Genomic DNA, 27,935 nt, shown 5'->3' with positions numbered 1-27,935 from the left:
GAAGATCCAAAGCCACAACAGAATCAGAAGACAAGTTTCTGAGAGTCAATCGCTTGCATGTAGGTGGCTTACAGGACAACAGCTGCAAGTACAGCTTAACACTGGTCAAAGTAAGCAAATCTCAGTTTCAACTGTGAAAAAAGATAAGAGTTATGGTATAACATGCCTTTGTTAACTCTTTTTCTTCGAGGTCCATAGGGCCCACAGGAATTACCTTGGAGTAACAGTTACAAGCTTTAGCTCCCAGGATGCATTGGGTCCTTCTCTATATATACCCCACCCCTGGCATTAGGTTTGTTACCAAGCCCAAGGAGAAGGAAAGAGGAGAAGGAAGGACAAGTGTACCACAGAAACACTTAGAGGGAATCATTGTAATGCAAAAGAAAAAGATTACCCTATAACACCAGGTGCGTTAGGGAGGGTGTCCTGTGGACCTCAAAGAGAGTTAACAAAAGTATGTTATACCATAACTCTTATTTTCTTCTTCGGGGTCAATAGGGTCCCACAGGAATTACCTTGGGGATGTCCCAAGTCAGTTCCTGTTTAGTAGAAAGGAGAATCCGACAACCGAAGGAAGCATCCTGAGAGGGAAATGTATCAAATGCGTAAAATTTAAGAAAAGTGTGGTCGGAAGACCACATGGTTGCACAATTGTTCAGCAAAAGGACCACGACGAAACGCCTATGATGGTCCCACGGATCGAGTAGAATGTGCTGTTACTCTGTTTGGAACAGAGAGATCAGCTTGTGTGTAAGCTTGAGAAATCATCATACGAAGCCACCTATCCAGAGTCTGTTTGTTAGCTGGCCATCCTCGCTTATGACAGCCATACAACACAAAAAAAAGAATCTGATTTCCTAATAAAGTTGGTGCGATTCACGTACATACATAGGGCGCGTACACCATCCAGAGAAGCTTCACCTACAGAGAGGCCTGAAGACTGGAAGGCAGGAAATACAATTTCTTTATTTAAAAGTGGGATGCAACCTTAGGAAGGTAACCCACCCTGGTACGAAGAACAGCTCTATCCTGATTAAAAATCAAAAAGGGAGAGCGACAAGAAAGGGCTGCCAAATCAGAGACGCTGTGGGCAGAGAAGATAGCAAGAAGAAAAACTGTCTTCGCTGTCAACCACTTAAGGGCTACTTATTCCAGGAGTTCCAATGGGGGAGCCTGTAAAGCCTTGAGAACCAAAGACAAATCCCACGGAACTACCGGAGGGACAAAGGGAGACTGAACCCTCAGAACACCCTGAAAAATTGTCCTAACATCAGGCAGCGGGGCAGAAACCAAACAGAGTGCAGATGCCTGAACCCTCAGGGCGGCCAGGCGGAGATCCCGGTCTAACCCAGCCTGGAGAAAAGCAAGCACTCGGGAGACCCTAAAAACTTTGGGATCATATTTTCTAAGCATCATCTGAATACAGAATTAGTAAAACCCTTGGCTCTTAAAATGGAAGATTCAAGAGCCATGCCATCAAATGACAGATGGGGAAGGTCCGGATGCAGGCAAGGACCCGGTGTTAAGAGGTCCGGCCTTAGAGGAAGAGACCATGGAGTGTCTATGGAGAGACTGTGCAATCCGGTGAACCAATGGCGCCTTGGCCAAGCAGGGGCTATCAGTGCTACTGTTCCGCTCTCCTGCTTAAATTTCCTGATGACCCTTGGGAGAAGGGAGAACGGAGGAAAGAGATACGCTAGCTTGAAGTTTCACCTCATTGGTAGAGCATCCACAAAATCGGATGAGGGATCCCTGGTTCTGGACCCATACCTGGGGACCTTGAAGTTGTGGCCTGAGGCCATGGAGGTCTACCTCTGGTAGTCCCCATCTGTCCACTAGGCTCTGAAATACATCTGGATGAAGAGCCCACTCCCCGGCGTGTATATCCTGCCGACTCAGGAAGTCAGATTCCCAGTTGAGGACTCCGGGTATGAATACTGCAGTGATTGCTGGAAGATGACATTCTGCCCAGACCAGAATGTTTGTCACTTCCGCCATGGAAGCCCGACTTCATGTGCCTCCCTGATGGTTGAGGTAGGCTATTGCGGTGGCGTTGTCAGACTGTACCTGGATAGGCCTGCCCTTCAGTATGTCCTGTGCCTGAACGAGTGCTCTGAATACTGCACATAATTTCAGAATGTTTATGGACAGGAGAACCTCCTTGGTCATCCATCTTCCCTGAAATGTGTGCTGACCTGTCACTGCGCCCCATCCACGGAGGCTGGCATCGGTAGTGAGGAGCAACCAATCTGGAATCCAGAAGGGGGGACCCTTGTTCAGACGAAAGGTCTGCAACCACCATGAGAGGGACATCCGAGCATCTGGAGAAAGACTGATCATCTGTGACCTTACCAACTGGTGCTTCCCATTCCACCAGGAGAGGATCAACTGTTGCAGTGCTCTGGAGTGGATCTGAGCATATTCCACCAGTTCGAAGGTGGACACCATGGACCCCAGAACCTGCATCGCTGAGTAGGCAGATACTGACTGCGGAGAAATCTGCGAATCCGCAATTGAAGGGCCACAATCTTGTCTTCTGGCAGAAATATCCTTTGTGCCAGAGAATCCAGGCATGCACCATCTGCTGTACTGGAGAAAGCGATGACTTTTTCCAATTTATGATCCAGCCGTGTCTGTAGACAGGCAATCGTCAGTCCGAGATGATGCTGCAATACCTGTGGAGATTGTGCCAATATCAGGAGATCGTCCAAGTATGGCAGAATCCTGACTGCCTGAGGTAGGTCGTCATTACTGCCATTATTTTGGTAAAGACCTGCAGGGCTGTTGACAAACCAAAAGGCAGCGCCTGAAATTGGAAATGTTTCTGCAGAACCGCAAACCACAGAAACCTTTGGTGGGAAGGTGTAATTTGCACATGCAGATATGCGTCCTGAATGTCGAAGGACACCATAAAATCCCTCGGTTCCATTGCCAAAACAATTGACCTAAGGGTTTCCATACCGAACTTGGGCAACCGGATAAATGTGTTGAGACCCTTCAGATTCAGGATAGGCCGGTGAGACACATTGGGTTTTTGGATCAAAAATAGGTTGGAATAATAACCCCTTCTTTGTTGATGCACCGGAACCCGGATTATTACCCCTGAATGCATCAAGGAACGAACGGCCTGCTGAAGGGCCAAGGCCATTGCAGATTCTGCCAGAGGAGTTGTGCAGAAAAGTCAGGGCGTACCATCAAGAGACCAGCTTCCGAACCCAGGCGTCTGTTGTTGTGAGATGCCAGGTATCCGAAAACTGAAGAAATCTGCCTCCCACCCAGGGGAGACCCGCCCCATCAGGCCGTGGGTTTATCATCTGACTTGGAAGCCGGATGTCTATTTTCCCAAGATCTCTTAGTTTGCAGTCTCTTACGAGAACTGGTTCTAGAGGAAGACTAACCCTTTGCTTTTCCTTGTGGCTGAAAGGCTCGAAAGGACGACTGCCTAGATCTAGGAGTAGACATTGTAAGCAGACGAGCCGCTTTGGAGGCTGAGAATGCCTCCCATAAACGGTAGGGATTCCAGAGCCTTCTTGGACTCTGCATTTGCTTTCCAGCTCATTAACCATAGGGCTCTGCAAGCAACAACTTAGGCAGCTGACGCCTTAGAAGTCAGAATACCTGCATCTAATGCCACCTCTTCCAGGTAGGAGGGTGCATACTTGATATATGAGATAATAGTCAGCTGTTCTCTGGAGGCCTCTGGAGTATTTTCCAGTGCCCCTGTCCATTCTTCAATGGCCTTATATAACCAGGCCGTGGCCATAGCCGGGCAGTAACAGCCCCCGAAAGAGAAAAGACTGCCTTGAGACAGGTTTCAAGTCTTCTATCTATATTAGGAAACTCAGCCTTAAAATCTTCTGGCGTATGAAAACCGAAGTCTTCTTAAGCTCCGGCTCTTCACTATCTATGTTTAAAACAGCTTTGACCGAGGGAACATCTGCTGTTGGAAAATGGTCCTCCTCTCCTGAGAGAGACTCTTGAGAGGAGCACTGTATGTCCTCACACTCATCTGAAGATGCATCAGAGTCTGCAGGCTGGACGGAGTGATAGGAGGAAGCCGACCGTCTTCTAGTTTTAGGCTGTACCGGCTTGGCTGCTTGCAGCGTTATTCTGACTTGAGTGGGCATAACATCCATCCAGGACGGATGCATAGGAGGCAAAAACATAGGGCCTGATTCAGAGCCGTTCGCAATTTGCGGACGTTCGTTCAGGAAAAGGGGCTGGCTATTTAAATGAACCGTTCGCTCTTTGCGGTCTGTTCACGCCTCTATGTCTGAACGAGCGAACAAAACATGAGAACGTAATTTAGAAAAAAACGCCCCCTGGCCACTCGCATCCTACGTCATGTCCGCTATTTATTAGATTAATCGAGTACATCGACCAGGGTATGAACTGCTCGCTATTCTTGGGGTTGGTTTTTGCTACCACAATTTTGCGAGCAGTTCTGGCTATAAAATAACCCAGTGACGTGGTCAATGACGCTACTGTATTAATTATGCACACCCATAAAACGCCCGTTTTGACCTTTAAGCACGCCTGCGTTCGGATCTCCACTCCCCATTTTCAAGCACCTTCCCCTGTTACCACCCACAAACGCCTCATTCTGTCACTCAAAATAGCAGGCATTCGCAATTTAGTGAACAAACGATTTTCGGCCGCAATGACTGGTTCGCGCATGCGTATTATGATCCGTACGCAAGCACGGTTGGGCAAACATCGCTCGGAGCGAACGAGCAGCCACTTGCGTCCGGCTCTGAATCAGGCCCATAGTAGGTTGTAGCTGCTGAGGGTACCCCGTGGTAGGGGACGGCAGTTTACAACCTGCGCCATGATCTAGGAGAAAGAAGCCCAAGGGGGTTCCTGCCCAGGAACTGGTAGATTTGACTGTTGTGGTGACTCTTTGTAACTGTGACCAAATAATCCATTCTGTATGAAATCCTGAGGGGACGACCCTGGCTTACAGACCATACATGAAACCAGCAGAGGGGCATTTGCCTCCTGCTTATCATTTTCTTTGCATATATTTATGGGTATTGTTATGTCCAAAGTAATATAATACAATGTGACAGTGTTCACCCCCAAAATAACCCACACAACTGTAGCAGAGGGTTATAAGGAGAAACAGCAGTGATAGTCATAACTGACAGTTATTCAGGAATAAGAAAGGCAGTATAAACACACAGCAGACTTACATAAGTCACATACAATGCAAAAATATATATTATAATATATATATATATATATATATATATATATGCAATAAGCTCTTAGTCAACTACGAACAGTACAAAGGCCAAGTAGGATATCGAGCTCTGTATAACCTGGCCACCTAAGGAGAGGTATACAGGGAGACTGACCAAACCTCCTAAGATTCACAGCCACCGAGAGCACCTGAGAGTGGTCTCTGGCCGTCTTATATGCAGGGAGGAACCAAGACGCGGGAAGCCTCGTCTCTGGACCAGCGTCTGGGTTGGGGGAGGGGCAGCCGGGGAGAGCCTATCTCCCCTAGGCTGTATGTATCCATCCCCGGCTGCCAGAATTTCATGACCCGGAGGTCTAGCGGAGGAAGCAGTCTACCCTGGTTCCTCACTAGTGGCCTCCGGCAGGTCTCCACTGCCGGATGCATGGACTGCCACGTGGTTCCCTGCCGTCAGCAGATATCGGGGAACCACCTATCCTGCATCCCCGATGTCTCCGGCTGCAGTCCTAGCCTCAGCGCTCACTCCGCTGACGCCTGTCGAAATCACCAGTTCCCTCACTGGTGTTGAGTCACCAGCAGGGGTAGACTGAGCAGCAGCACGCTGTTAGTGCTGCTTACTCATCGGCAAAAAAAAAAAAAACCTTGCTCGAGGCAGTCTCCTGTTCACAAGGTGCACTCCTGCGCACCAAACAAAAAACTGAATGCTTGTAGCCAGGGGCGGGGTATATATGGAGGAGGACCTAGTGCATCCTGGGAGCTAAAGCTTGTAACTGTTTGGTGCCTGGATCACTCCAACCACATACCCCAAGGTAATTCCTGTGGACCCCGAAGAAGAAAGACTCCAAGCTGCAGGTGTGACAGGTCAAGGTGCAGTAAGAAAGCCATTGCTAAGATGGTAAAATAAGAGGAGGCTTTCCTTGGCCATGAATCTCACGCAGGTTTTCTGTATGCCATCAAATAGGCGAAAAGATGGTTCCTCAATATTTGACACCAACTATCAAGCATAGAATACAAAAGAGTGATGGTCTGTGGCTCTTTTGATGGATCCAAAGACAGCGACTTGCACAGAGTGATTACACCCTGAACCCAAAAAAATACCACATAATTTTGCAGCGTCATGCAATACCCTCTGGCCTAGGCGATCAAAGGTTCATCCTACAGCAAGGATAAATTACTAAAAACATACATCATATGACAAAAGTACCTTAGAGGAAAATAACATGATGGAAGGCTTCAAATATGGAATAGCCAGCACAATCTCCAGACTTAAACCCCATCAAGCTGGTTTGGGATGAACTGGACAGAGGGGTGTTCACAAAGCAACCTACAAGTGCAACAAATTTGTGGGAACTTCTCCAACAGTGTTGGGCACAACTTCCTGAACAATGTTCAATTTCCATTGACGTTGGGTGTGTGAGAAACACGCTATCTCTATGTGGTGGTCAGAGTGGGGTTTGGGATGGGGTAAGGGAAGTATGTTGTGTTTTGCAAAATGGAATTGCAATTGTAGAGAGGGCGCAAATAATGCAAATGCCACTTCTGCCTAAATTGCACCCACAGTACAATTTCAATTCCATTTCACATAACACAACAAACTCCCCCAACACCACCCAGTGATAGTGCATCCCTCAACCACCCAAAGTCAATCATAATAGAAGGCCAGATACCTTCTAGGGACAGCAACTTCACTGTAATGAGTGCAGTATACCCGAACAATCTTCAATCAACTTCAATTGTTGAAAGAATATCAGAAGTGTATTCGGCGATCATATCTGTAAAAGGCAGCTACTTCGAAGAATCAAACATTTAGGGCCAAATGTAATAGGGTGAGAGTTTAGAAAAGTGAGAGTTTCTGACACGTTTTAAACTTTGCCAATATAATAGAGTCCAAAAACAAAGTAACAGAGCGAACTTGCATGTTTTTTTATACTTAAAAATCTCTCACGATTTAAAATCTCATTCAGATGTTTTCCCATTTTGAAGATAAAACTCAACCAATTTGAGAGGTTACTGCTAAACTCTCACCCTATTACATTTGGCCCTTAGAGTCAATTTCATTAAAATAATAGAATCATTTTGTTTATCTCCAATTGTTTGTTACATGCTTTAACTTCATCTGCTGCTACAGCTCACATGACCCCATTCTCCATGTAGAATTTCGTATTAACCAGACTAAAAAAAATAAGCAGATTTAAAACTGATGTTTGTACATGGCTTATAGCTTACCTGACAAGCGTGGAAAAGGCCAGCAGCATACAGAAAGAAAGGGAGACAAATCGCACCCCAGCAGGAGTCGCTGGTGGACGGCTGGTCATGAGCTGAAGCACCTGCTCCGCTTCTTCATCTGTTGGCCTGCAAGGATAACAACTGCGGTTACACACGTTTCATTTTTACATATTAGTATATTTGCCACATATGAATAGAGACATATTTTTGTATATTATACATTCATTATTTCCACTTTAAGAACTGAAATGAGGGTTGTGTTTTTGGAATACACACTGCCTCATAACCGAAGAATTCCACTGTCAGTAAGTGAACTGCAGGTCACTTACTAGAATTAGGTTGCATGCAATAGGCGTTTTGTTCTTCATTCTATTCTTAAGGATGATCTAGGACTACATACACCAAGTAGCATTTTCTCATGTACCTGTGTTAGATGTGACTCTACTGCCATCTACAGGCTAATGTCATAGCTGTTTATTTTTGCATGCTATTTGCACAGGCAGTACTATTTGGTTTAAAATCTAATGTTAGTTGTGCGATTGTTAGAACAATTTGATCACATTATATGTGTGTTATTCTTTGTTCTCACCAATTGGTTCAACACAAAAAACACTTTTTAATACAGTTTCTACTCTATTTGTAACACCAGAATACTTAATCATTAGGAGCATATGGTGCCTACAGAACCATAAGCAAACTGCATTGTGACACAGGAAAATGACAGAACTAGAGTACTGTATCTCCATAAATGATAGTTCTGATCACACAAAATCTTTCTGATTAAATGCATCCAGATTAGTCATCTGAATAATATGAGTAATAAGACTATTTAGTTAATTTTGACATCCCTGTCTACTTTGCATTTGCTGTGGAAGTGTATTACCAAAAATAAATATCTTCTGTATAACAAGAGCCAGAGAGCAGAATGGAGTCTGCAAAATTACCACTAGACTAACTTCATATTGCTGGCTAGTGACATTTGAACAACATCTCCTCAATATTACAACAAGTCAGAATTGTCCTGAGCTAAATGTATAAGGATATATTAAATAATTGGTAACAATAATACTATTACAGATCAGTTTATAATAACCTACAATGGATTTCAATAAATGGAAAAAAAACAAAACAAAAATAAAAAGACCAGGTACTTAAGACCGGCAATTCCCATCAAAGCACAGTATAGACGGAGCAGGGCGCTGGCTTTGACTACATGTTCCTCTTTGAGTCCACAGTACACAGGAACTCGACACTCGGTGTCTCCCTCCTCCGGCACTTGTGCGTTCTTCTCAGCCGGGAGTATACCCATTAACTCTGAGAGGAGCTGCTTTCTCATTTGCCACAGCACTGAGCTGCTGTTTTCTCTTCTTCTCTAAGGTGGGAGAGAGTATCAATAGAAGTAAAGCTGTCGCCATCTGTTAAATATATTTTTCAATATTCCTTTGAAAAAAAAGAATTTATAACAAAACAAAAAAAAAAATTACCAAATATTTCAGGTTTTCTTTCTTTTTTTTTTTTAAACAATGTTAAATGCCTTGAAATCCTTGGCCAAGTCTCTCATTTTACTGAACACATCCAACATTGAATTTTGGTTATCTGTGTTCTATTTAAAAGCACTAAAAAAAAAAAAAAAAAAAAAAATATGTAGTTTTTTTAAATGTGACTTTTGTATTATGTTACAAGAACAATTTAAGAAAAAATAAATATGCTGTTTGGATAATTAGTTAATCCATGTGTTGCATAAATTCTAAGTTTATATTGGTGAAGAATAATTGGCAAACTAGGAGAAAACGTCCTGACAATTGGCCTGCTTTTGTGATTTAATACCTGTAACACCACAGCCACCCTGGTGCAAACCCCATGCAAGTGTAGCTATGAGTTTTGCAACAAGACCTATACTATAAAGGACTTGCCACTAGCTAAAGGTCAATTACATTCTTTGCTCATGGACCGCGGAGCGGAGGGCTGGAGATGCGGGTTCCGGGAGCCAGTACTTGTTGGCTTGCCCCGTCTAACTTCTACATGCAGATAGCAACTAGACACAAGGAAAGCCACTTTACACTGTTGCTACTGGCGCCATCAGACATGTCTCAGGTGCTATATTAACCAGGCACATTGAGAAAGGCTTAAATGACACTCAGGGCTTATGTTGGATGCACTACCGCAGGCTGTACTTTTAACCGCTGCATTGCTACCAGTCACTGCCCAGTTACAATCACCATGAAGTTAGGTAATGGATTTGTATTACTTTATCTCTATCAAAACTCTGTACAAATACAAAGGAGACTTGTGAGGGAAACCACAGGAGGCCAACAATTACTTTGAAGGAGCTACAGAGTTTAGTAGCTCAAAGTGGAGTAAGGATGCAGCAGTCAACCATATCAAGAGCTTTGGGTAACACTGGAAGGGTGGCAGAAAATAAGCCATTACTCAAAATGAAAAGCCAGAAAGTATGAGTGACTCGTTATTACATGAATAATGGTTCTGTGGTCAGATAAGATCACTATAGAGCTGTCTGGTCAAAGGTCAAAGAAATGGTTGTGGCAGGAATATAACTCAACCTACACTTAGCCATCATACTTACAGGAGGTAGCACTATATTCTGTGTTGGATTTGTTGTTCTTTAACATGAAAGAATTGGGCAAGGATATGAGATTTTTTAAAGTTGCCTTGTCTGTGTATTCATGTGTACTACATGTAAAAACAGGATTTTGGTACTAACCGGTAAATCCATTACTCCGATACCACAGGAGACACTGGAGCTTAGGACACTGGGGTATAGATGGTTTTTGAGTAGAGCCTGGCACTTTAAATAATCTAAAAATGTGACTGGTTCCTCCCCCTATATGCCCCATCGGCTCCAGTTAAGGAACTGAGCCCGAAAGGAGAAGGAGAACATACCCAAAGAAACAGCTCACCCAAGGAACAGAAGAACATACTGCAGGTAACGCAGGCAGTCACACAAACAGACAACATACAAACTGCAACAGAACAGAAGCAGAACAAATCCAACAGGAAAACTCTAAAAGCAGGTAAGCAGCGCTGGTGTCCCCTGTGGAATCAGAGAAATGGATTTACCGGCAAGTACCAAAATCCTGTTTTCTCCTTCATCCACTATGGGATACTAGAGCTTAAGACACTGGAATGTCCCAGCTTTCCTCCTGGGTGGGAGAGTGCTGAGAAACTTGCAACACACTGCGGCCAAAACCTGAATCAGAGGCTGCAATAGGTATCAAATCTGTAAACCGAATAAAAGTACGCAGTGAAGTCCATGTAGCCGACAGCAAAGAAGAAGCAGAAACCCTTTGCGCACAGCGCAAGAAGTACTCATCGAGCACGTAGAATACACAGGAATGGATACAGGTTGAGGTCGTGCATTGGCGACATAAGTCTGACGAATAGCCAGCCGTATGCATCTGGCTAAGGTCTGTTTTGACACAGGCCAACCTCACTGGGCAGCATCATAAAGAACAAAAACAGTGTCCAATATATGTAAGCGCGCCTTACAGGCCACGTAAATACAGAGGGCCCTTACTACATCCAAGGAGTGCAAAGCCCCTTAAAAATTCAGCAAAGCAGGGACAACGATCGGCTGATTGATGTGAAAAGCCCATACCACCTTAGGCAAATAGGAGGGGCAAGTAAGAAGTTCCTCCTGGTCGACATGAAAAACAAGGACAGTGCCCCCAGCTCCGACAAGTGCCTAGCCGAAGCCAGGAACAACAAAAGGACCAGCTTCCAAGTGATAAACTTCAATTTCACCTCATCTAAGGGTTCAATAGAGAGAACGAGGTTGAGATTCCAGGGGGAAGTAGGCGGAACAAAAGGTGGCTGGACTCAATGCACCCCCTGAAAAAAAATGTTAACTTCTGGAAGAAGGGCCAAACGACGCTGAAAAAATACAGATCAGGCAGAAACCTGTACCTTCAGCGAGCCCAAACGAAGTCCAGCATCTAGACCCCTTTGAAGGAAAAGACGATGAGGCAGTTGGAAGGAGGAGGTGGAGGAATCATGCCCCTCACACCAGGTCACATAGGATTTCCAAATCAGATGATAATGAGCAGATGTCACCGGCTTCCGAGCTCTGAGCATGGTCTGAATCACAGCCCTCTGAATACCATGTCTCCATAAGATGTTGGTTTCAACAGCCACGCCATCAAACGTAGTCGATGTAAGTCGGGGTACACAAACGGACTTGCTGAAGAAGATACGATCGTAGCGAAGTGGCCACGTATCATCTGCCAGAAGGAGCAGGAGATCAGAGTACCAAGCCCGACGAGGCCAGTCCGGCGCCACTAGGATGACTGTTGTGGATTCGCGCTTGAGTATGCGTGGAAGGAGTGGAAATGGTGTGAACAGGTAAATCAGGCCGTTCGGCCAAGAAATTGACAGTGCCTTCGCTCCAACGGCCACTGGGTCTCTTGTTCTTGAGCGATTGTTCCTGGAGGCCATGAGATCTATCTGCGGTCTGCCCCAACGGCGGACCAACTGCAGGATGATCTCGGGATGCAGAGCCCATTCCCCAGGATGAAGATCCTGACGACTGAGGAAGTGCACTTCCCAGTTGTCCACCCCTGGAATAAAAATTGCGGAGATGGCCTCGACGTGTCTTTCTGCTCACTGTAGTATGCATCTGGCCTCGCACAACGCCATGCAACTGCGCATTCCCCTCCTCCTAATTGATGTACGCCGCTGCTGTGGCATTGTCGGATTGCACTCAAACCGGTCACCCCAGCAGGGGAGCTGCCACTAGCAGCGCATTGTAAACCGCCCAGATTTCAAGAACGTTGATTGGTAAGAGGGACTCCTGACGAGACCAACGACCCTGGAATTGATTGTCCAGGGTCGTTGCCTAACCGATGACCTGCCACAAGGTGGTCTGTCCTGAGCCACCAGATCAGAGACATGCGGGCTTGATGAGATAGTCTCACTAGGCGGTGCATCTGCAGATGTGATCTCAACCATTGGGATAGAAGATCCAACTGAAATGGCCTGGAATTAAATCTCCAGAACTGGAAGGAGGTCACTATCTTCCCTAGAAGCCGGTTTCAAAGGTGTAACAATACCCGTTTTGGCCGTAGAACTAAGCACACCAATTCCTGAATGGCTAGCACCTTGTCCATGGGAAGGAACACTCTTAGTAAGGCAGTGTTCAGAATCATCCCCAGGAACTGATGCTGCTGAGACGGCACCAGCGGTGACTTCAGGAAATTGACAATCCAGCCGTGCTGTATGAGGATCTGATGAGTCAGCGCAACCTGGTTCCGCTGACTGGGCCTTGATCAGCAGGTCATCCAAATAAGGGACAATGTTCACTCCCTGAGAGCAAAGATAAGCAATGATCACAGCAATCACCTTTTGTGAAGGCCCTGGGAGCCGATGACAGGCCGAAAGGCAAGGCTTGAAACAGGTAATGAAAGTCCTTGATGGCTTGGTGTGGTTTCCAGATGTGGAGGTGTAGATACGCATCCTCGATGTCCAGGGATACCATGTATTCTACTGCCTCCAACCCCACAATGACCGAATGAAGGGTTCCATCTTGTATCTGTGAAAGGATAGGTAGAGATTTAAAGATTTGAGATTTAAAACGGGTCTGACTGACCCATCCGGCTTTGGAACCACAAACAGATTGGAATAGAATCCTTAGGTCCTTTGGGGAGATGGAACCAGGACCTCGGAGTCCAGTAGCCAGGGTCACCGAACACAGGCTGCAGTAGTCTTTGTCCCCCCCCATTGTTCAGCCAGATGCACCGGCTCTAAAAGACTGCCTGTATAACTGTGAAATCAGCCTCCCTTTTAAGTCTGCGGAAGATGCGCTGAGGGGGGGTTGGGGATCAATGCAGGAACCAGCCATTCCTATAGTGGCAGAACAGCACTGTCACTCAACCCAGCAACAATATCCACTGCTCTTGCTAGTCAGGAGCGGTGGTCATACTTATCAGCTGTTTAGCCAGGGTACTGGGTTGAAGGGGCGGTGAGGGACACCGGACACGAGCCAGCGTCAGCTGTGGCGGGTCCTCGCTGAGTCAGGGTCACTGTACACAGGCTGCAGCAGACATGGCTGTGTCCTCCCCAGCGGCTCCCAAGTAGAAGGCAGACTGTCACAGACGTCTGCCTGTCCTCAATGTAAATAAAAATAAATCATTAAATAAATAAAATAAAGGATTATTAACAAAAAGGGTCTGGAGACAGCCCCACTGTGCACCGGCTCTCTCGGGCACATATCTAAAACTGGGGCTGAGGGAGTATAGAAGGGGAGACGCCAGTCACATTTTTAGATTATTTAAAGTGCCAGGCCATACTCAACAACCATACTATACCCCAGTGTCTTAAGCTGCAGTGTCCCCTAGTGGATGAAGGAGAAACATAGTTTGAGACCAACACATCTTCATTCTGTATTTAAGTTTGATTAAACTAATAAGCAACACTATGCAATTTTAAGGTTGAAATAAAATATCACCACCATTGAAAAGGTAAAGGAAATATACAAGATACCAAAGCAAACTCACCAGCTGACCATTCCGAATAAATGTTCCAAACCAGGTCCGTACTTTAGCATTGGTCCCAAGGAGCAGCCCGCTCACAAAACACACCATATTGCTCACACCATCATCATCGGCCTCATGTTTAGTATGGTCCAGCATTAAAGCTACACCAAGCCCTGGAAGGTGGCATTCTTCTACCTGTCACATAGTAGAATTATTTGTTATGTTAATTAAGAGATTTGACTTAAACAAGAAGTACATAAACTTGTAACCAGAAGACATTCTACTGAGCTTCATTACAAATTATCACTACTAGTGATATGGAGATTTTCTATTACACGATAGAACAACTCCTTACCACCATTCCTCGCACTTTAAGAGCATGAGATGGATTCATCTTGCACAGCTGGCGCAATGCTTCAGTTCTGCGTCTGCCACCAGCGCTCTCCTCATCTTGCCGTTCTCCATTCTTAATCAAACTGCTGCAAACTATTATAAACATATAAAGAGTCAAGCAATTTATAAAAAGGTGCTAAAGTATTTATAAAATAAAGAGTGAAATATAAACTGCATTAAGCAGGTAGAGCAAATAATATTAATCTTGAGCAGTGGTGTCAAACTCGGGCCCTCCAGCTGCAGTGGAACTACACATCTCAGCATGCAGTGCCACACTTTTGCTATTAGGGCATGCTAAAACTGTGGCAGGGTATGCTGGGATACGTAGTCCCAAAAAAGCTGAAGGGCCCGAGTTTGACACCACTGATCTTGCGTATCAATCTGTGATAGTTTTATTTAAAAACACAGAAAATGCACTTTTTGAGTCACATTGTTTTAGATTACAAAACTATTTTAAGAAAAAAACTGAAAATATGCTGTTTGCATAAGTAGTTAATCCAAGTTCTAAGTTTACATTAGTGAAGAAGGTGGACAATAAGTCATTACAATTGGCCTACACAGGCGATTCATTGAATGTGGGCAATTCAATTGAACACGATGTTGAATAGCATCGGGTATGAGCCCCCGGAGCTATTCGACTGGCTTCACTGTAAATACGAGACTAGATGATTTCTGCTTGCACCCTCCTAAAGTGCGAGCAGATGCTAGTTGCGGGCTTAGGTGTGCGCCAATAGCATCGACCCGGCACTTAAGTCGGAAAATGCAGTTTACCGCGACTAAACCCCAGGCATTAGTAAATGGCGCGGTAAATGGCAGCTCCCGACTTAAGTGCCAGGTGTGATGCAGTCAATTGAATGCTCCGGGCACTCATTCCAGGTGCGATTCAACATCGTACTCAATTGAATTCCCCCCAATGAATTCTAAAGAGCATCCCTGTAACACCGCAGCAACCCCAGTACAATCTTCAAATAAATGTGCCAATTATTAGATGCTTCGATGGAACAGCTGTATAATGGCAGAGCTCGGCATTCCACCTTTCTAGATTTTAAATCTGTGCACATAAAGAATAGGAGTTAGTCTGTGTGTGTGTCTGAGCGATTTTAATAAATGGATTTTAATGTGAAAATAAATCAATGTTAAGGTTAATTACTTAAAGAAGAGGCTTTTACTATAAAAAGCTGCTAAACCTTTGTAATGATCTAAGTTGCCCACCTTCATTGAAGCTGTCTGGAACATTAGCCACCAGGAGACACAGGAACCAGGCACCATTGCGAACGTGCAGTAGAGCTTCAGCCATTTCAGTGATTGGCAGGAGAGTGTGCAATTCTGTGACAGAGAATAAAGTAACAATACTGTAACCATTCTGAAATGTATACACATTAAGGAATATAATTATGTCAGGTTAGTATTGATACCGTTTATGAAAGGTTAAACAAACAGGAAACGTTATAACAGTGAGAGACATTGGACACATATGAGAAAGCAGCAGTGGGCCTCTTTATGCTGGCTGAGCTTTGGCAGGCATTGGCATATTTTCGCAGATGCGATCGCATTGCCGTCCACTGCTGAATCAGGCAGTAAGACTTTTATATGGATATTCAGCAGTGTGTGAAACCACAGGTGACATGCAATCTTCCTTCTGATGAAACCGTGCTAGTCATGGAGAAATGCGTTAAGCAGTATAAGATGTTTTTTAATCTGACTGCTTTTCAAACTGTGCCGGCACATCTACATCTCTGCTGCACTTTGAGATCTGTGTCTACTATCACTGAACATCTATTAAGGCTGTAGCTCTGCATGCAGACTAATCCAGTATGCTGTCAGCATCTAATTCAGCATACACCTTTATGATCAGCCTGATTGCTTTATTCATCCATTGAATTCACTTACATTGGTTACCAGAGACGTTTGCACTTCGGGACTGCACATGGTATGCTAACCTCATAGGGGGATTCTGTGTTCCATATAACAACTCTTGTCAAGCCGCAGATTTTGATTCCATATACTCAAGATCGGATTGTACTTTGCTTCAATATTCAGATTCACATTGAAGGGACTTGTCCCTTCCATAAGAAGTTTTATAAAATTTGCTACCTAACTTAAATGTTCAATATGGTATACAGATTAAAGATAGACACTCCACAGGTCGACACCAGATGGTCGACAGTAGGGAGGCTTTTTTTCAATCCCGGGGATTGGCTTGGTTTGAAAATACAAAAATGCCCCTTCTAGCCCCCACATTTACTTACAGGCGGGGCTTGCAGCGGTGGCTCCATCTGTGGAGAGAGGTGGTTCTGATACAGCCGGCGTCGGGCTGCGCAGCGTGACCTCATATCACGCTGCACAGTGCCAGCCGGGGGAGCGCGGGTGCCAGGCAGCGTCTGAGCACTCTGCTGGAGCTGCTCAACACTGCCCGGCATTTAAAAAAAACAACAATTATGGCCAATGCCGAGATCGGGAATGGAGGCCTCCAATCCCGGGATCCAGTCCCGTCCATTTTTAGCCCCAAATCCCAGGATCCCGCCGATCCAGAGGTTGGCCTCCCTAGTCAACAGGGACAAATGGATGACATGTTTTTTCAACATTTTGTAAGGTTATGCCAGAGGTTCCCATACGCGGACCTCAAGGCACCCTAACAGTTCAGGTTTTAAGGATGTCCATACTTGACCACAAGTGACTTAATTTCAGTCAATTTAATTTAACCACCTGTGGTCAACCATGGACATCTCCAAAACTGTTAGGGTGCCTTGAGGATCGAGCTTGGGAATCTCTGGGTTAGGCACTTGCCGGAGGGTTAGGCTGTGGAAGGGGACGTTTAGGGTTAGGCACTAGGGCAGTGGTCGCCAACCTTAAGAGCTACTAACATTTTTGGAAAAGAAAAAAAAATTCTGACTAATAACAAAAAATGAAAGATCATTTAGTGAAAATGAAAAAAAATGTTTAATAGAAAACAACAATGCATTTAAGTAATACAGTGGTATTGTTGCATGTTTCACTTAACTACCAGCTGCAAGGAGGCAAGTACAGTAGAGGAGCTAAAGATATAGGCAGGGCTGGGTGGGAGTCACTCGCCCCAAATGTAGTCGACTCCTGTGGTGTTCAGAAGGTGTCAGTCACGTAGTGTGCCGCCCTACGGCAATCACCTGATGCACTTTGGGGGGCGGTGTTAGGCACTTGGGGAAGGGTTAAAGTGAACATTTCTGTCAACCATTTGTACCTGTCGTCTTCAATGTCTATCATGATGTCGATCGAGTGTCAATCTTCTACAGCACATCCGTTCAATATAATGCACAATACTTTGTGTATAACCATTTATTACGCAGACTGAATATGAGGGTGGTTCAATAAGTAAGGTGACAAGTAAGGTAACAAGACCTCTCACGTGTGTTATGTTCTTAATTTCATTTTAATTACCTGCCAGGCCAGAGCAGGTAGACCACCGCTTCCCCTCACGGCCATTAGACTGTGCCTCATATCAGTCATACTGTACCAGCATCAGTTGTTCCGATGGTGGGGTTGGTTAAAAATTAGTGAAACTTTAAGGTGCATAATGTGATCAGATTTCTGTGTCTAAAGGGCACATCAGCAGCTAAAATTCATTGCCAACTTGTCGAGGTGTACGGCAATAATGTCAAGTCACAAAAACAGGTATGGGTTTGGGGCACTGGCTTTGATAACTGCAGGACAGACATTCAAGGTGAGAAGCAGTCCGGCCAACCAAGTAGGTCCACAGATGACAATTTGTGTTGCATTGAAGGTCTGATTTCAGGAGAACAGACGCATTCGAATTAGTGACGAACTGAACATCTCAGTGGGTACTGTGCACAACATTGTTCATGAGCAACTGGGGATCAGGAAAAAGTGTTCACGCTGGGTATTGAAGCAACTCACAGAACCGGTTTGCGGAGGGCAATTCATCAAAAACGACCTGGGTTGCTGTGAACAGGTGTCGTATTGCTTCACGATAACGTCAGGCCACACTCAGCCAACCGCACGCGTAAGTAGTTACGCCGCTACCATTGGGAGGTACTGGACCATCCTCCCTACAGCCCTGATCTGGCACTGAGTGATTTCTATTTCTTTGGACCATTGAAAAAGCACCTGGGTCGAAGGCGATTCGCAACAGACGGTGAAGCTCAGCAAGCCGTCATGTCCTGGCTTCAGGCGCTTGACACTGATTTCTTCTATGCCGGGATAGATGCCATGGTATAATGTTGGAACAAATGCTTAGACAAGTATGGGGACTGTGTGGAAAACTAATATGTACCAAAGCCATACTATTGATTATACGTATATGTACAAGTTAAATACAGTTACGCAATGGGCGGTCTTGTTACCTTACTAATTTAACCATCCTCATTTTATTTTATAGTGCCGTTACTGACTGCAGTCAGAATATATTGTATACTTTATATATTTTTTTTATTGCTCCACAAATATTTTTTTTAACCAATTCCAGTTTATGTTGCTGTTATTGCTTTAGTCAAGGACTACACCATATCTTTTGGTTGTTGTTTTCTTGGGAGTTGTTCAGTTTCTCCCCAGGTGTTGGGTACCTTTAGTTCTATAGCTCACTTAATCCTTTACTGTGACTTGCAATTTAACAATTACCCCACATTCTGTAATACCTGCTTGTAAAATGCAAAGCACATCTGCAGCTTCCTCCATGTGCACGGGACTTTCAAAGAGCTCTGATGACTTCAGAAAGTATTCGCCACTCGAATCTGCAACCTACCCAAAAATCATAAAAGATAGAGAGAAAGAAAAATGGTAAAATCATAATGTCAGGATATATAAAGAAAATAAAACACAAAGCAATAATACGCTTGCCAAAATACAATGCAAAGTTCCCCCTGCCCCCCCAAAAACTCTTACGAACATTTTTGTCCATCATCAGACTATTCCATATAGAATACGGTTTACCTACATTTCTTTACAGAAACTCATACCTTATTCATTATCGCCAACAACTCACTGAGCACTAGTCGCAACCGACGAGGAGAGTCACTGTGCTCAAACTCCAATGTTAGGCCATGCTGAAGCTGTGATACCAGTATACTTTCTCCAGTACCTCCTCCAAGCTTGTGCCTAGGAAAATATTAGCCAATGAATCGATGATAAAATGACAGTTTCTCAACTTCTTGCACCGAGGTTACAAGTCATTGTTCCATAATGAACAGACCTTTATAGAAATGTAATAATCCAACTTATATTAATTATAGTTTTAGATCATGTAAATGAATACTAATAGCATTTTTTAACTGCAGTATTCACCCCTGCAAACACCACGTTATTATTTTCTATAATTAGAGCCTATAAAGGAGAAATATTTCCGGTCTGATGAATGTAATGGATCAATAGGCTAGAAACTATAGACTATAAAAATGTCTTACATTACTAATAGAATACTAATGTAAAGATCACTAGGACTACAGTACAAGATACTCTCCTATCCTGGTTAGCATCAGACTTATCAAACCACTCCTTTAGAGATCCATGAGATCATTTACTCCCAATGAATATAAATGTATTCAGAGATTTTTAAATAGGAAAATATGGACAATTAAGACACGTCATTTTACAGGTAATTTTCTCTAAAAAGCTGTAAAATGGGCTAAATGATTTGATACATGCATGTTTAGTGTTGTATTGATGGGAAAGGGGTTTTTGAACCAGCAGATAGGAGTTACAAGGGGTTTTTACAAACTTGAAGATGCACACAAAATCACTAGAGACATTTTAATGTACTCCAAAACACTCAGTCTAGGTACTTTTATTTGCTGACATGCACTTGCTGGCTGTCATTTTTCCATCATTTAAAAAAGTTGCAAAAAGCAACCATTTCACACAATTTATCTGCCTCAAAAATGTTGCTTATGACCACTAAGAGCATTCTACACTGTTTTGCTATCTTTTTTGAATGATTTCTCCAATTTAGGTATTGCATAGTTCAAACCCCACAGAATTTACATGCAACATCCGCAGCTTGCTATTTCTAATTGAACCACACAGGTATCTGGAGCGCTCTTCAAGAGAATATCCCATAAACACAGGGCAAAAACCTTGCCCCTTAAGCTCTCAAACCGTGGTGTCATCCTTGACTCAGATCTATTCTTTCTTCCCTACATCCAGTCTAAATTAAAATCTTGCTAAAAACACCTAATAAACATTTCCAGAAACACAAAAGGCATTTCATACAAGACACAGCATAAACTTTAATTCATGTACTCATTATCTCCCACATTGAATAATGTAATAGCCTTCTTACTGGGTTACCCCTGACTTTCACCCATACAATACACTGTGAATGTAATGGCTATACTAACTTTCCTTGCAAAATGTTCTTCACTGGCTGTTGTGCTTTGAAAAGCTGGGTACACACCTACGCAATTATCAGGCTGTTCAGCCGATATCGGTCCTATAATTGTATAGCTGTGCATGCATGAGCTGATAAAGATCTTCAAGGGCTCCTGCAACGGTTGGAGGGGGGAGAAAGGGTGGGGGCGGATTGGTGTCAGGATTTTTAGTCCTGTTTAAAAATTGATGCCCGACCACTCAATCCCCTTGAAGAAAGCACACACTGAGCTCAAAATAGTTCAGTGTGTACAGGGTCAGATCTGCTGAGTGATCTGCAAGTGTGCAATCAGCTTCAGTCCCTGCACTGGTTATCTGTATTTTATTGAATCAAGTATAAAATACTTCTAACATAGGCTACATTAGCAATACTGAAACAAAATACATCTCCTCCCTTGTTTATAATTATCTCCCAACTCAATACTTCTAACTGCAAACTCATCTCTTTAGTAAAACTGCTCAAATTCCTGAGCCATCTGCCTAACCTCCCTTGTCTGCACTAACCAATTGCCACCAGCCTACGCAGATCACACTGACTAGCTAAAGCCCTATTTTATGATTGCATCATATAGCCCAACTAAACACTTTTCCCATTGCATTCTGGCTGGAACATTTTGCAATACTTGGCACTCAGCCTCATGTATCAAACTCCCAGTTCCCTAGAAGTCGCTAAGCTTGTGAGCAAGGCCCCTTCTGCTGCCAAAACAGTTCTGACCCATAGAGGCAATTAGATATTTACCTTTTTTTTTTTCGTAAACCTAATCTCAAAGGATAGGTTCACATTTATATAATGGTCTTCCATTTGTAGGTTCCTAAACAGTGTTTGTCAGTTATTTTGTTTTGGAATGGATTTATATTGTGAAAGATCAGATGTTATTGATTCATCATAGCATTGTTTAAATATGTAGAATATCCTATGTGTTTGGTTTGAAGTAGTTTAAGGCTGGGTACACACCTAAAGATTTTCTGTCCAACCAGCCAACTAGTTGATTGGTTGTAATGAAAATCTGGTAAGGTATGAAAGCAAATGACAATCAGCAATTTGCTCCCAAACGCCGGAAAATGGACAATAACTGTTGTTTGCACAAATTGTTTAGATCAAACATTTAACAAACTTGTCTGACGACCATTTTCATCTGTTTTCTGGCATTTAGGAGCAAATTGCTGATCAGTTACTCCCATACGTTACCAGATTTTCATTACAACCAATCAACTAGTTGGATGGTTGGACATAAAATCTTTACGTGTGTACCCAGCTTAACAGATATTGAATAAATATTGATATAACATTGTATGCTTATTATAACATCTATTTAAATACAAGAAATGGATTGCCTTACTGGCGCTAATTTGAAATCAATACAAGTATGGGATAAACACCAGTGTGGAAAGTTAAAGGTGTGAGGTTACAACACTTATAAATCACATATACTCTTACTCCAAGAGCTGGTGATCGCTACAATTGGAGGAACTCTGGAAAACCAACCGTGAGGAATGTGCTGGGGACGGTGTATAGGAGTGTCTGGGACTCAGAATCTGCCACCCTGTTTTGCCATCTTCCTTTCAAGCGGTGTGGTGAAACGATTCCAGAGACTGACCACCTTAATTGATTATATGTTTTTTTTATATGTGAAAAATGTGAGTGCATCGATATTATTAAATTTAGTGTGTGTTGTTGAAACGTCTGCCCTGTTGTTTTTTCCATCTTTTCTGGGTTTATTTTGACACCTGAGAGATACAGAGAGAAGGACCCAGAGATTTACCAACTCCAAATTGGTTACATGCTTTCTTTTGATATGAAAAATGTGAGTGTATTTTATTATTAAAGCTATATGCTTTTTCAACAAGTCTGCACTATCACCTGTTTCTTTTAATTTATTTTGGGTATCGTATTTCTGTAAGAATACTACATCTAAGAAGAATACCACATAAAGGATATGGACTATATTTACTTTTAAGTAAGAGTATATGTGATTTATAGGTGTTGGAATCTCAAACCTTTAACTTTCCACACTTGTATTGATTTCAAATTAGCGCCAGTAAGGCAATCCATTTCTTGTATTTATCTATATTTGTGAGTGTGGTGGAAACTCATTTGCTTTGCTTTCAGGCTGCTGATTATGTTGCGGAATTATCAAGGCCATTTCAGTTACACACACAACTCCTTGACAGGTGAGATTGTCAACAAACGGTTACATATGCAAATTTTCCGGACATTTGGAAACGTAGATTATACAGCTTGCTTCGGTGCCTTTCCTGTTAAAAGCATTTATATAAAGGAGATGGACGGCACTCAGACAAATGAAACAACAAAGCAGAGTGCGACCTCTTCACATATACACACAAGTATAAAAAAAAAATTTATATATACACATACATACAGTCAGGTGCATAAGTATTGGGATATTGACAGAATTTTCATATTTTGGCCTCTATTCACCACAATGGCTTTGAAATGAAACAATCAAGATGTGCTTTAACTGCAGACTTTCAGATTTAATTTGAGGGTAATTACAATCAAATCAGGTGAACGGTGTAGGAATTACAATGGTTTCTATATGTGTCTCCCACTTTTTAAGGGGCCAAAAGTAATGCGACTATCAACTCAAAAGCTATTTCATGGACAGGTGTGGGCTATTCCCTCGTTATTTCATTATCAATTAAGCAGGTAAAAGGTCTTGAGTTGATTCTAGGTGTGACATTTGTATTTGGAATTAGTTGCTGTCGACTCTCAATATGAGATCCAAAGAGCTGTCACCATCAGTGAAGCAAGCCATCATTAGGCAGAAAAATCAAAACAAACCCATCAAAGAGATAGCAAAAACATTAGGTGTGGCCAAATCAACTGTTTGGAACATTCTTAAAAAGAAAGAATGCACCGGAGAGCTCAGCAACACCAAAAGCCCGGAAGACCACGGAAAACAACTGTGGTGAATGACAGAAGAATTATTTCCCTGGTGAAGAGAAACCCCTTCACAACAGTTGGCCAAATCAAGAACACTCTCCAGAAGGTAGGTGTATATGTGTCAAAGTCAACAATCAAGAGAAGACTTCACAAGAGTGAATATAGAGGGTTCACCACAAGATGTAAACCATTGGTGAGCCTCAAAAACAGGAAGACCAGATTACAGTTTGCCAAACAACATCTAAAAAGCCATTACAGTTCTGGAACAACATCCTATGGACAGATGAGACAAAGATCAACTTGTACCAAAGTGATGGGAAGAGAAGAGTATGGAGGAGGAAAGGAACTGCTCATGATCCAAAACATACCACCTCATCAGTGAAGCATGGTGGTGGTAGTGTCATGGCGTGGGCATGTATGGCTGCCAATGGAACTGGTTCCTTTGTATTTATTGATGATGTGACTGCTGACAGAAGCAGCAGAATGAATTCTGAAGTGTTTCGGGCAATATTATATGCTCATATTCAGTCAAATGCTTCAGAACTCATTGGATGGTGCTTCACAGTGCAGATGGACAATGACCCGAAGCATACTGCAAAAGCAACCAAAGAGTTTTTTTAAGGCTAAAAAGTTGAATGTTATGCAATGGCCAAGTCAATCCACAGACCTGAATCTGATTGAGCATGCATTTCACTTGATGAACACAAAACTGAAGGGAAAATGCCCCAAGAACAAGCAGGAACTGAAGACATTTGCAGTAGAGGCCTGGCAGAGCATCACCAGGGATGAAACCCAGCGTCTGGTGATGTCTATGTGTTCCAGATTTCAGGCTGTAATTGCCTGCAAAGGATTTGCAACAAAGTATTAAAAAGTGAAAGTTAGATTTAGGATTGTTTAGTTTGTCCCATTACTTTTGGCCCCTTAAAAAGTGGGAAGCACATATAGAAACCGTTGTAATTCCTACACCGTTCACCTGATTTGGATGTAATTATCCTCAAATTAAATCTGAAAGTCTGCAGTTAAAGCACATCTTGTTTGTTTCATTTCAAAGCCATTGTGGTGGTGAATAGGGGACAAAATATGAAAATTCTGTCAATGTCCCAATATTTATGCACCTGACTGTATGTATGTAATATATATATATATACATACACACTTCCTTCTATGCTTTGTCAGCAGCTGCACAATAGTTTAATGAGGAACAGCATACTAAATGGGTAGATATGAAAATTAAAAATATGGTTGTGTATTGTTTCAATATTGAAGTGAAGATCACCAACAGGCTTGAGACAGAATTAGATTATATTTCAAACAGCAAGGCATCCTTTAACATTGTGGTGCCTGAAATTACACTAGAGCCATTAAAGGATTAATTTACCTGAGTTGCTGCTCTTTGTTGGCATCCTGCTCTAATGCATGGAAATCCACAGACAACAATGCCACAATGGAATTCACTGCCTCCACTCCAGACAGAAGTCGAAGAAGCAACTTTTTGTCTTGAGCCCAGCTCTGGCTCTGGTCTGCTGGAGCACACAAGGCCATCCGAACCAGGCATGGCAGTAGAAGTCTCAGCTCCGGATCACTCAGAGCAGCCAAACGCTCCACATCCACCTTCTGCATTGCTTCAAATGCATAGGGGCTGACATAATGCAGACCCAAACTATCACCCATTTTATTGACTCTAAGAAAAAAAAAATAATATTAATTTGTTATAAAGGTTATTGCTAGTAATGACAATGAAACTGCACTTTAAATTTGTTCAGTGTCTCAAATCAAAGTTTATAAAGGAAATACAGTAGTCTTTATATGTTGATGGAAATATCAATGAATGCATCACTACAGTGCACGTGATACAGAGGTGTCCACATCTATACTTCGTACGCTACAAGTCGTGTTACATATAACATCTGTAAGTGCCGTGTGACTCTGTAGCGTCTTTTGTGCAACTTTTTACCTTCAAATGTGTCTTGTTCGCACAGCGACATAAATAGAATGCTCGAGCAGCTTCTGCTTATTAAAATGATATGCCTATATTCTGTACGTGACTACAGGTGTATCTGCATGCGAAATGCTACTTTACAGTTTCAGCGGCTGTGACACTAACGTAGCGTTTCGCATGCAGATACACCTGGATATTCTGTGTGCAGCTGCAGGTGTGTATCTGCATGTGAAATGCTAAGTTACAGTGTCTGCGGCTGTGACACTCTAATGTAGTGTTTCGCATGCAGATTCACCCGCAGTCACACACAAAACATAGGTATGCTGCATATTTTAATCAGCAGAAGCTGCTTGTGTGTTCTATACATATAGCTGTGCAAATAAGAAGCATTTGAAGGGAAAAAGTCACATGAAGAGACACTCAGCACTACCAAGTCACACCACGGCATGGTACGACTAGGACTGTTTAACGCGCAAGGAGGCTAGATGTATGTGGACACATCTGTATGTGGCATTAATACTGTTATTTTTTATGTAGACTACCCCCTACTGTTACCCAACAATGTTCACAGAAATATTTTTAGATTTGACAATGTCTCTATGCGCAATATAAGTTTTGACTTTTCAGGTCTGTACAGTATTTTAATATATAGTTAACACTTCATATAAATAATAGTTGAATGTGTGATTACCATAAAATACCATCTTAGAGGGTTAATTCAATTAGCCGCAAGGGGGGCCAGTTAAAACGGTGTGGAAAAGCTGCGCATACAGCCGCACTTTTTACAGGGCAAGTCTAAATGAATCGACCCCTTAAGGTGCCCATACACCTACACGATCTCGGGCCGATTGCACGATTTTCGATAAGTCATAAGATGGATCTTGTGAAAATCGTGTATTATTTTAGTAAGATAAGATCCGATGCGTGCTCCCGCAGCTCCTATAATCGGATCTTATGATCAGATGTGCAGCCCATATGTTCCATCATATCGTGTGCAGATCGTGCCGTTTATTTTGTTCATGCGATCCATCGTGTGGCAATTCAAGTCATTTCAATGACTGTTTCCCAATGAGCCTGTAAAACACAGGATCCATCTTAAGACAGATCCTGTGCTAAGAAAAACAACAAACATGCTGCCGGGACTGCCAGGGAGCTCAGGGGAATCGTAGAGAAATCGTATGATGAATCTGATCTTATGCTGGTCGAATAGGTGTATGGCCAGCATTAGTATTAAAAGCTATAGGGGTCTATTTACTAAGCTTTGTTAGGAGATAAAGTGGACAGAGATAAGGTACCAGCCAATCAGCTCCTAACTGCCATGTCACAGGCTGTGTTTGAAAAATTAGTTTGGAGCCGATTAGCTGGTACCTTATCACTGTCCACTTTATCTCCTAACACAGCTTAGTAAATAGACCCCATAGAGAGCATGAAAGAGATCAGTACCCTGTTCAATTATTATGAGAACAGAGCTTCACTCTTTGTTTAACCAGTTCAGCTATCGGTATATGGTAACATGGCAGCTGGTAGGTATGCATGTAGTGAATGCAGAGTCCTTCTCCACAACTGCAATAAAAGTATATGTGCACATAAGCCAATGTCACTGGTCACAAATTTCCGCACAATAGGCACATTGGGTTTTTTTTCACTGTAGCAATGTTTTTGTTCCCGGTTTTGTATACAATGCACAAAGCGAGAATGTATGAATGTATGAAAACTGAATGTATACCAAGCATACACATTTATTCCATAAACAGGAACAATATAGTGTTAGTACAGAATGTTACTATATAAACACCTTAAAACAAAACAGTAACTGTAAGTTAGCAGCTAAAAAAAAAATCGATGTAACATTAAAAAGCCAGTCAGACAAGTCTATTTCAGGAGCCAAATTATATTTCCCGTGGCCAGGGCAGATGAGTGCATCATATGCAAAAGTCCCAAACTTGCCTAAGCAATACGATTCCATTCACTGAGCTATAGAGCAATCACTTATTATACATCGCTACTACCTGAGATGCCAGCCCGGGGAGCCTGCTAATGTGCCAACGGGCTCACGTACAGCAGCACAGAGGATTAGCCAGCTGGGTGTCCCCCCGCAAGCACCGGTGTAGACATAATAATAACGTGGCGCTGCGAGCCTCAGCACAGCAGGGAGGACAGAGTGACAGCCGGAACCGATGTCTGCGGTGAGTGTGTGCGGCAGCGGAAGACGGATGAGGCGCACAGCAGCACAGGACGCTTCCCGCAAAAGACTCGGATCCGCCCCTCGCTCCATCGCAGCCAATCAGAAGCCAGGCTGAAGAGTCGCCAATAACCTGATAGCTCTCAGAACTCTCTTGTCTCTATTTGACGAGGCCTGTGATTGGTGGACCCAAGAGCGTATCAGTACCAGCAGCGTTTAGTGTGTATGGTCTTGTTTGCGTCTTTGCT

The 27,935-nt window shown here is 43.1% G+C and overlaps 1 protein-coding gene across 1 annotated transcript in view; it reads right to left on the bottom strand.

Moving 5' to 3' along the window:
* The window catches only part of INTS2 (integrator complex subunit 2), a 95,175-nt gene extending 67,475 nt beyond the window's left edge, over positions 1 to 27,700 (bottom strand). The window contains exons 1-9 of the mRNA XM_088446348.1: positions 27,515 to 27,700; positions 24,945 to 25,247; positions 19,257 to 19,395; positions 18,936 to 19,038; positions 15,520 to 15,633; positions 14,270 to 14,400; positions 13,936 to 14,109; positions 8,578 to 8,798; positions 7,427 to 7,552 (exon numbers count right to left, since the gene is read on the bottom strand). Of these exons, the coding sequence (XP_088302474.1) occupies positions 7,427 to 7,552; positions 8,578 to 8,798; positions 13,936 to 14,109; positions 14,270 to 14,400; positions 15,520 to 15,633; positions 18,936 to 19,038; positions 19,257 to 19,395; positions 24,945 to 25,237 (1,301 nt within the window). The 5' untranslated portion in view covers positions 25,238 to 25,247; positions 27,515 to 27,700. The remainder of the gene's footprint in view (positions 1 to 7,426; positions 7,553 to 8,577; positions 8,799 to 13,935; positions 14,110 to 14,269; positions 14,401 to 15,519; positions 15,634 to 18,935; positions 19,039 to 19,256; positions 19,396 to 24,944; positions 25,248 to 27,514) is intronic.
* Positions 27,701 to 27,935: the final 235 nt, after the last annotated feature.

Source organism: Taudactylus pleione, unplaced genomic scaffold (assembly GCF_031769625.1).
Source record: "Taudactylus pleione unplaced genomic scaffold, aTauple2 ptg000397bl, whole genome shotgun sequence".
Taxonomy (NCBI): Eukaryota; Metazoa; Chordata; class Amphibia; order Anura; family Myobatrachidae; genus Taudactylus; species Taudactylus pleione.
This window is presented reverse-complemented; position numbering and strand designations above follow the sequence as displayed.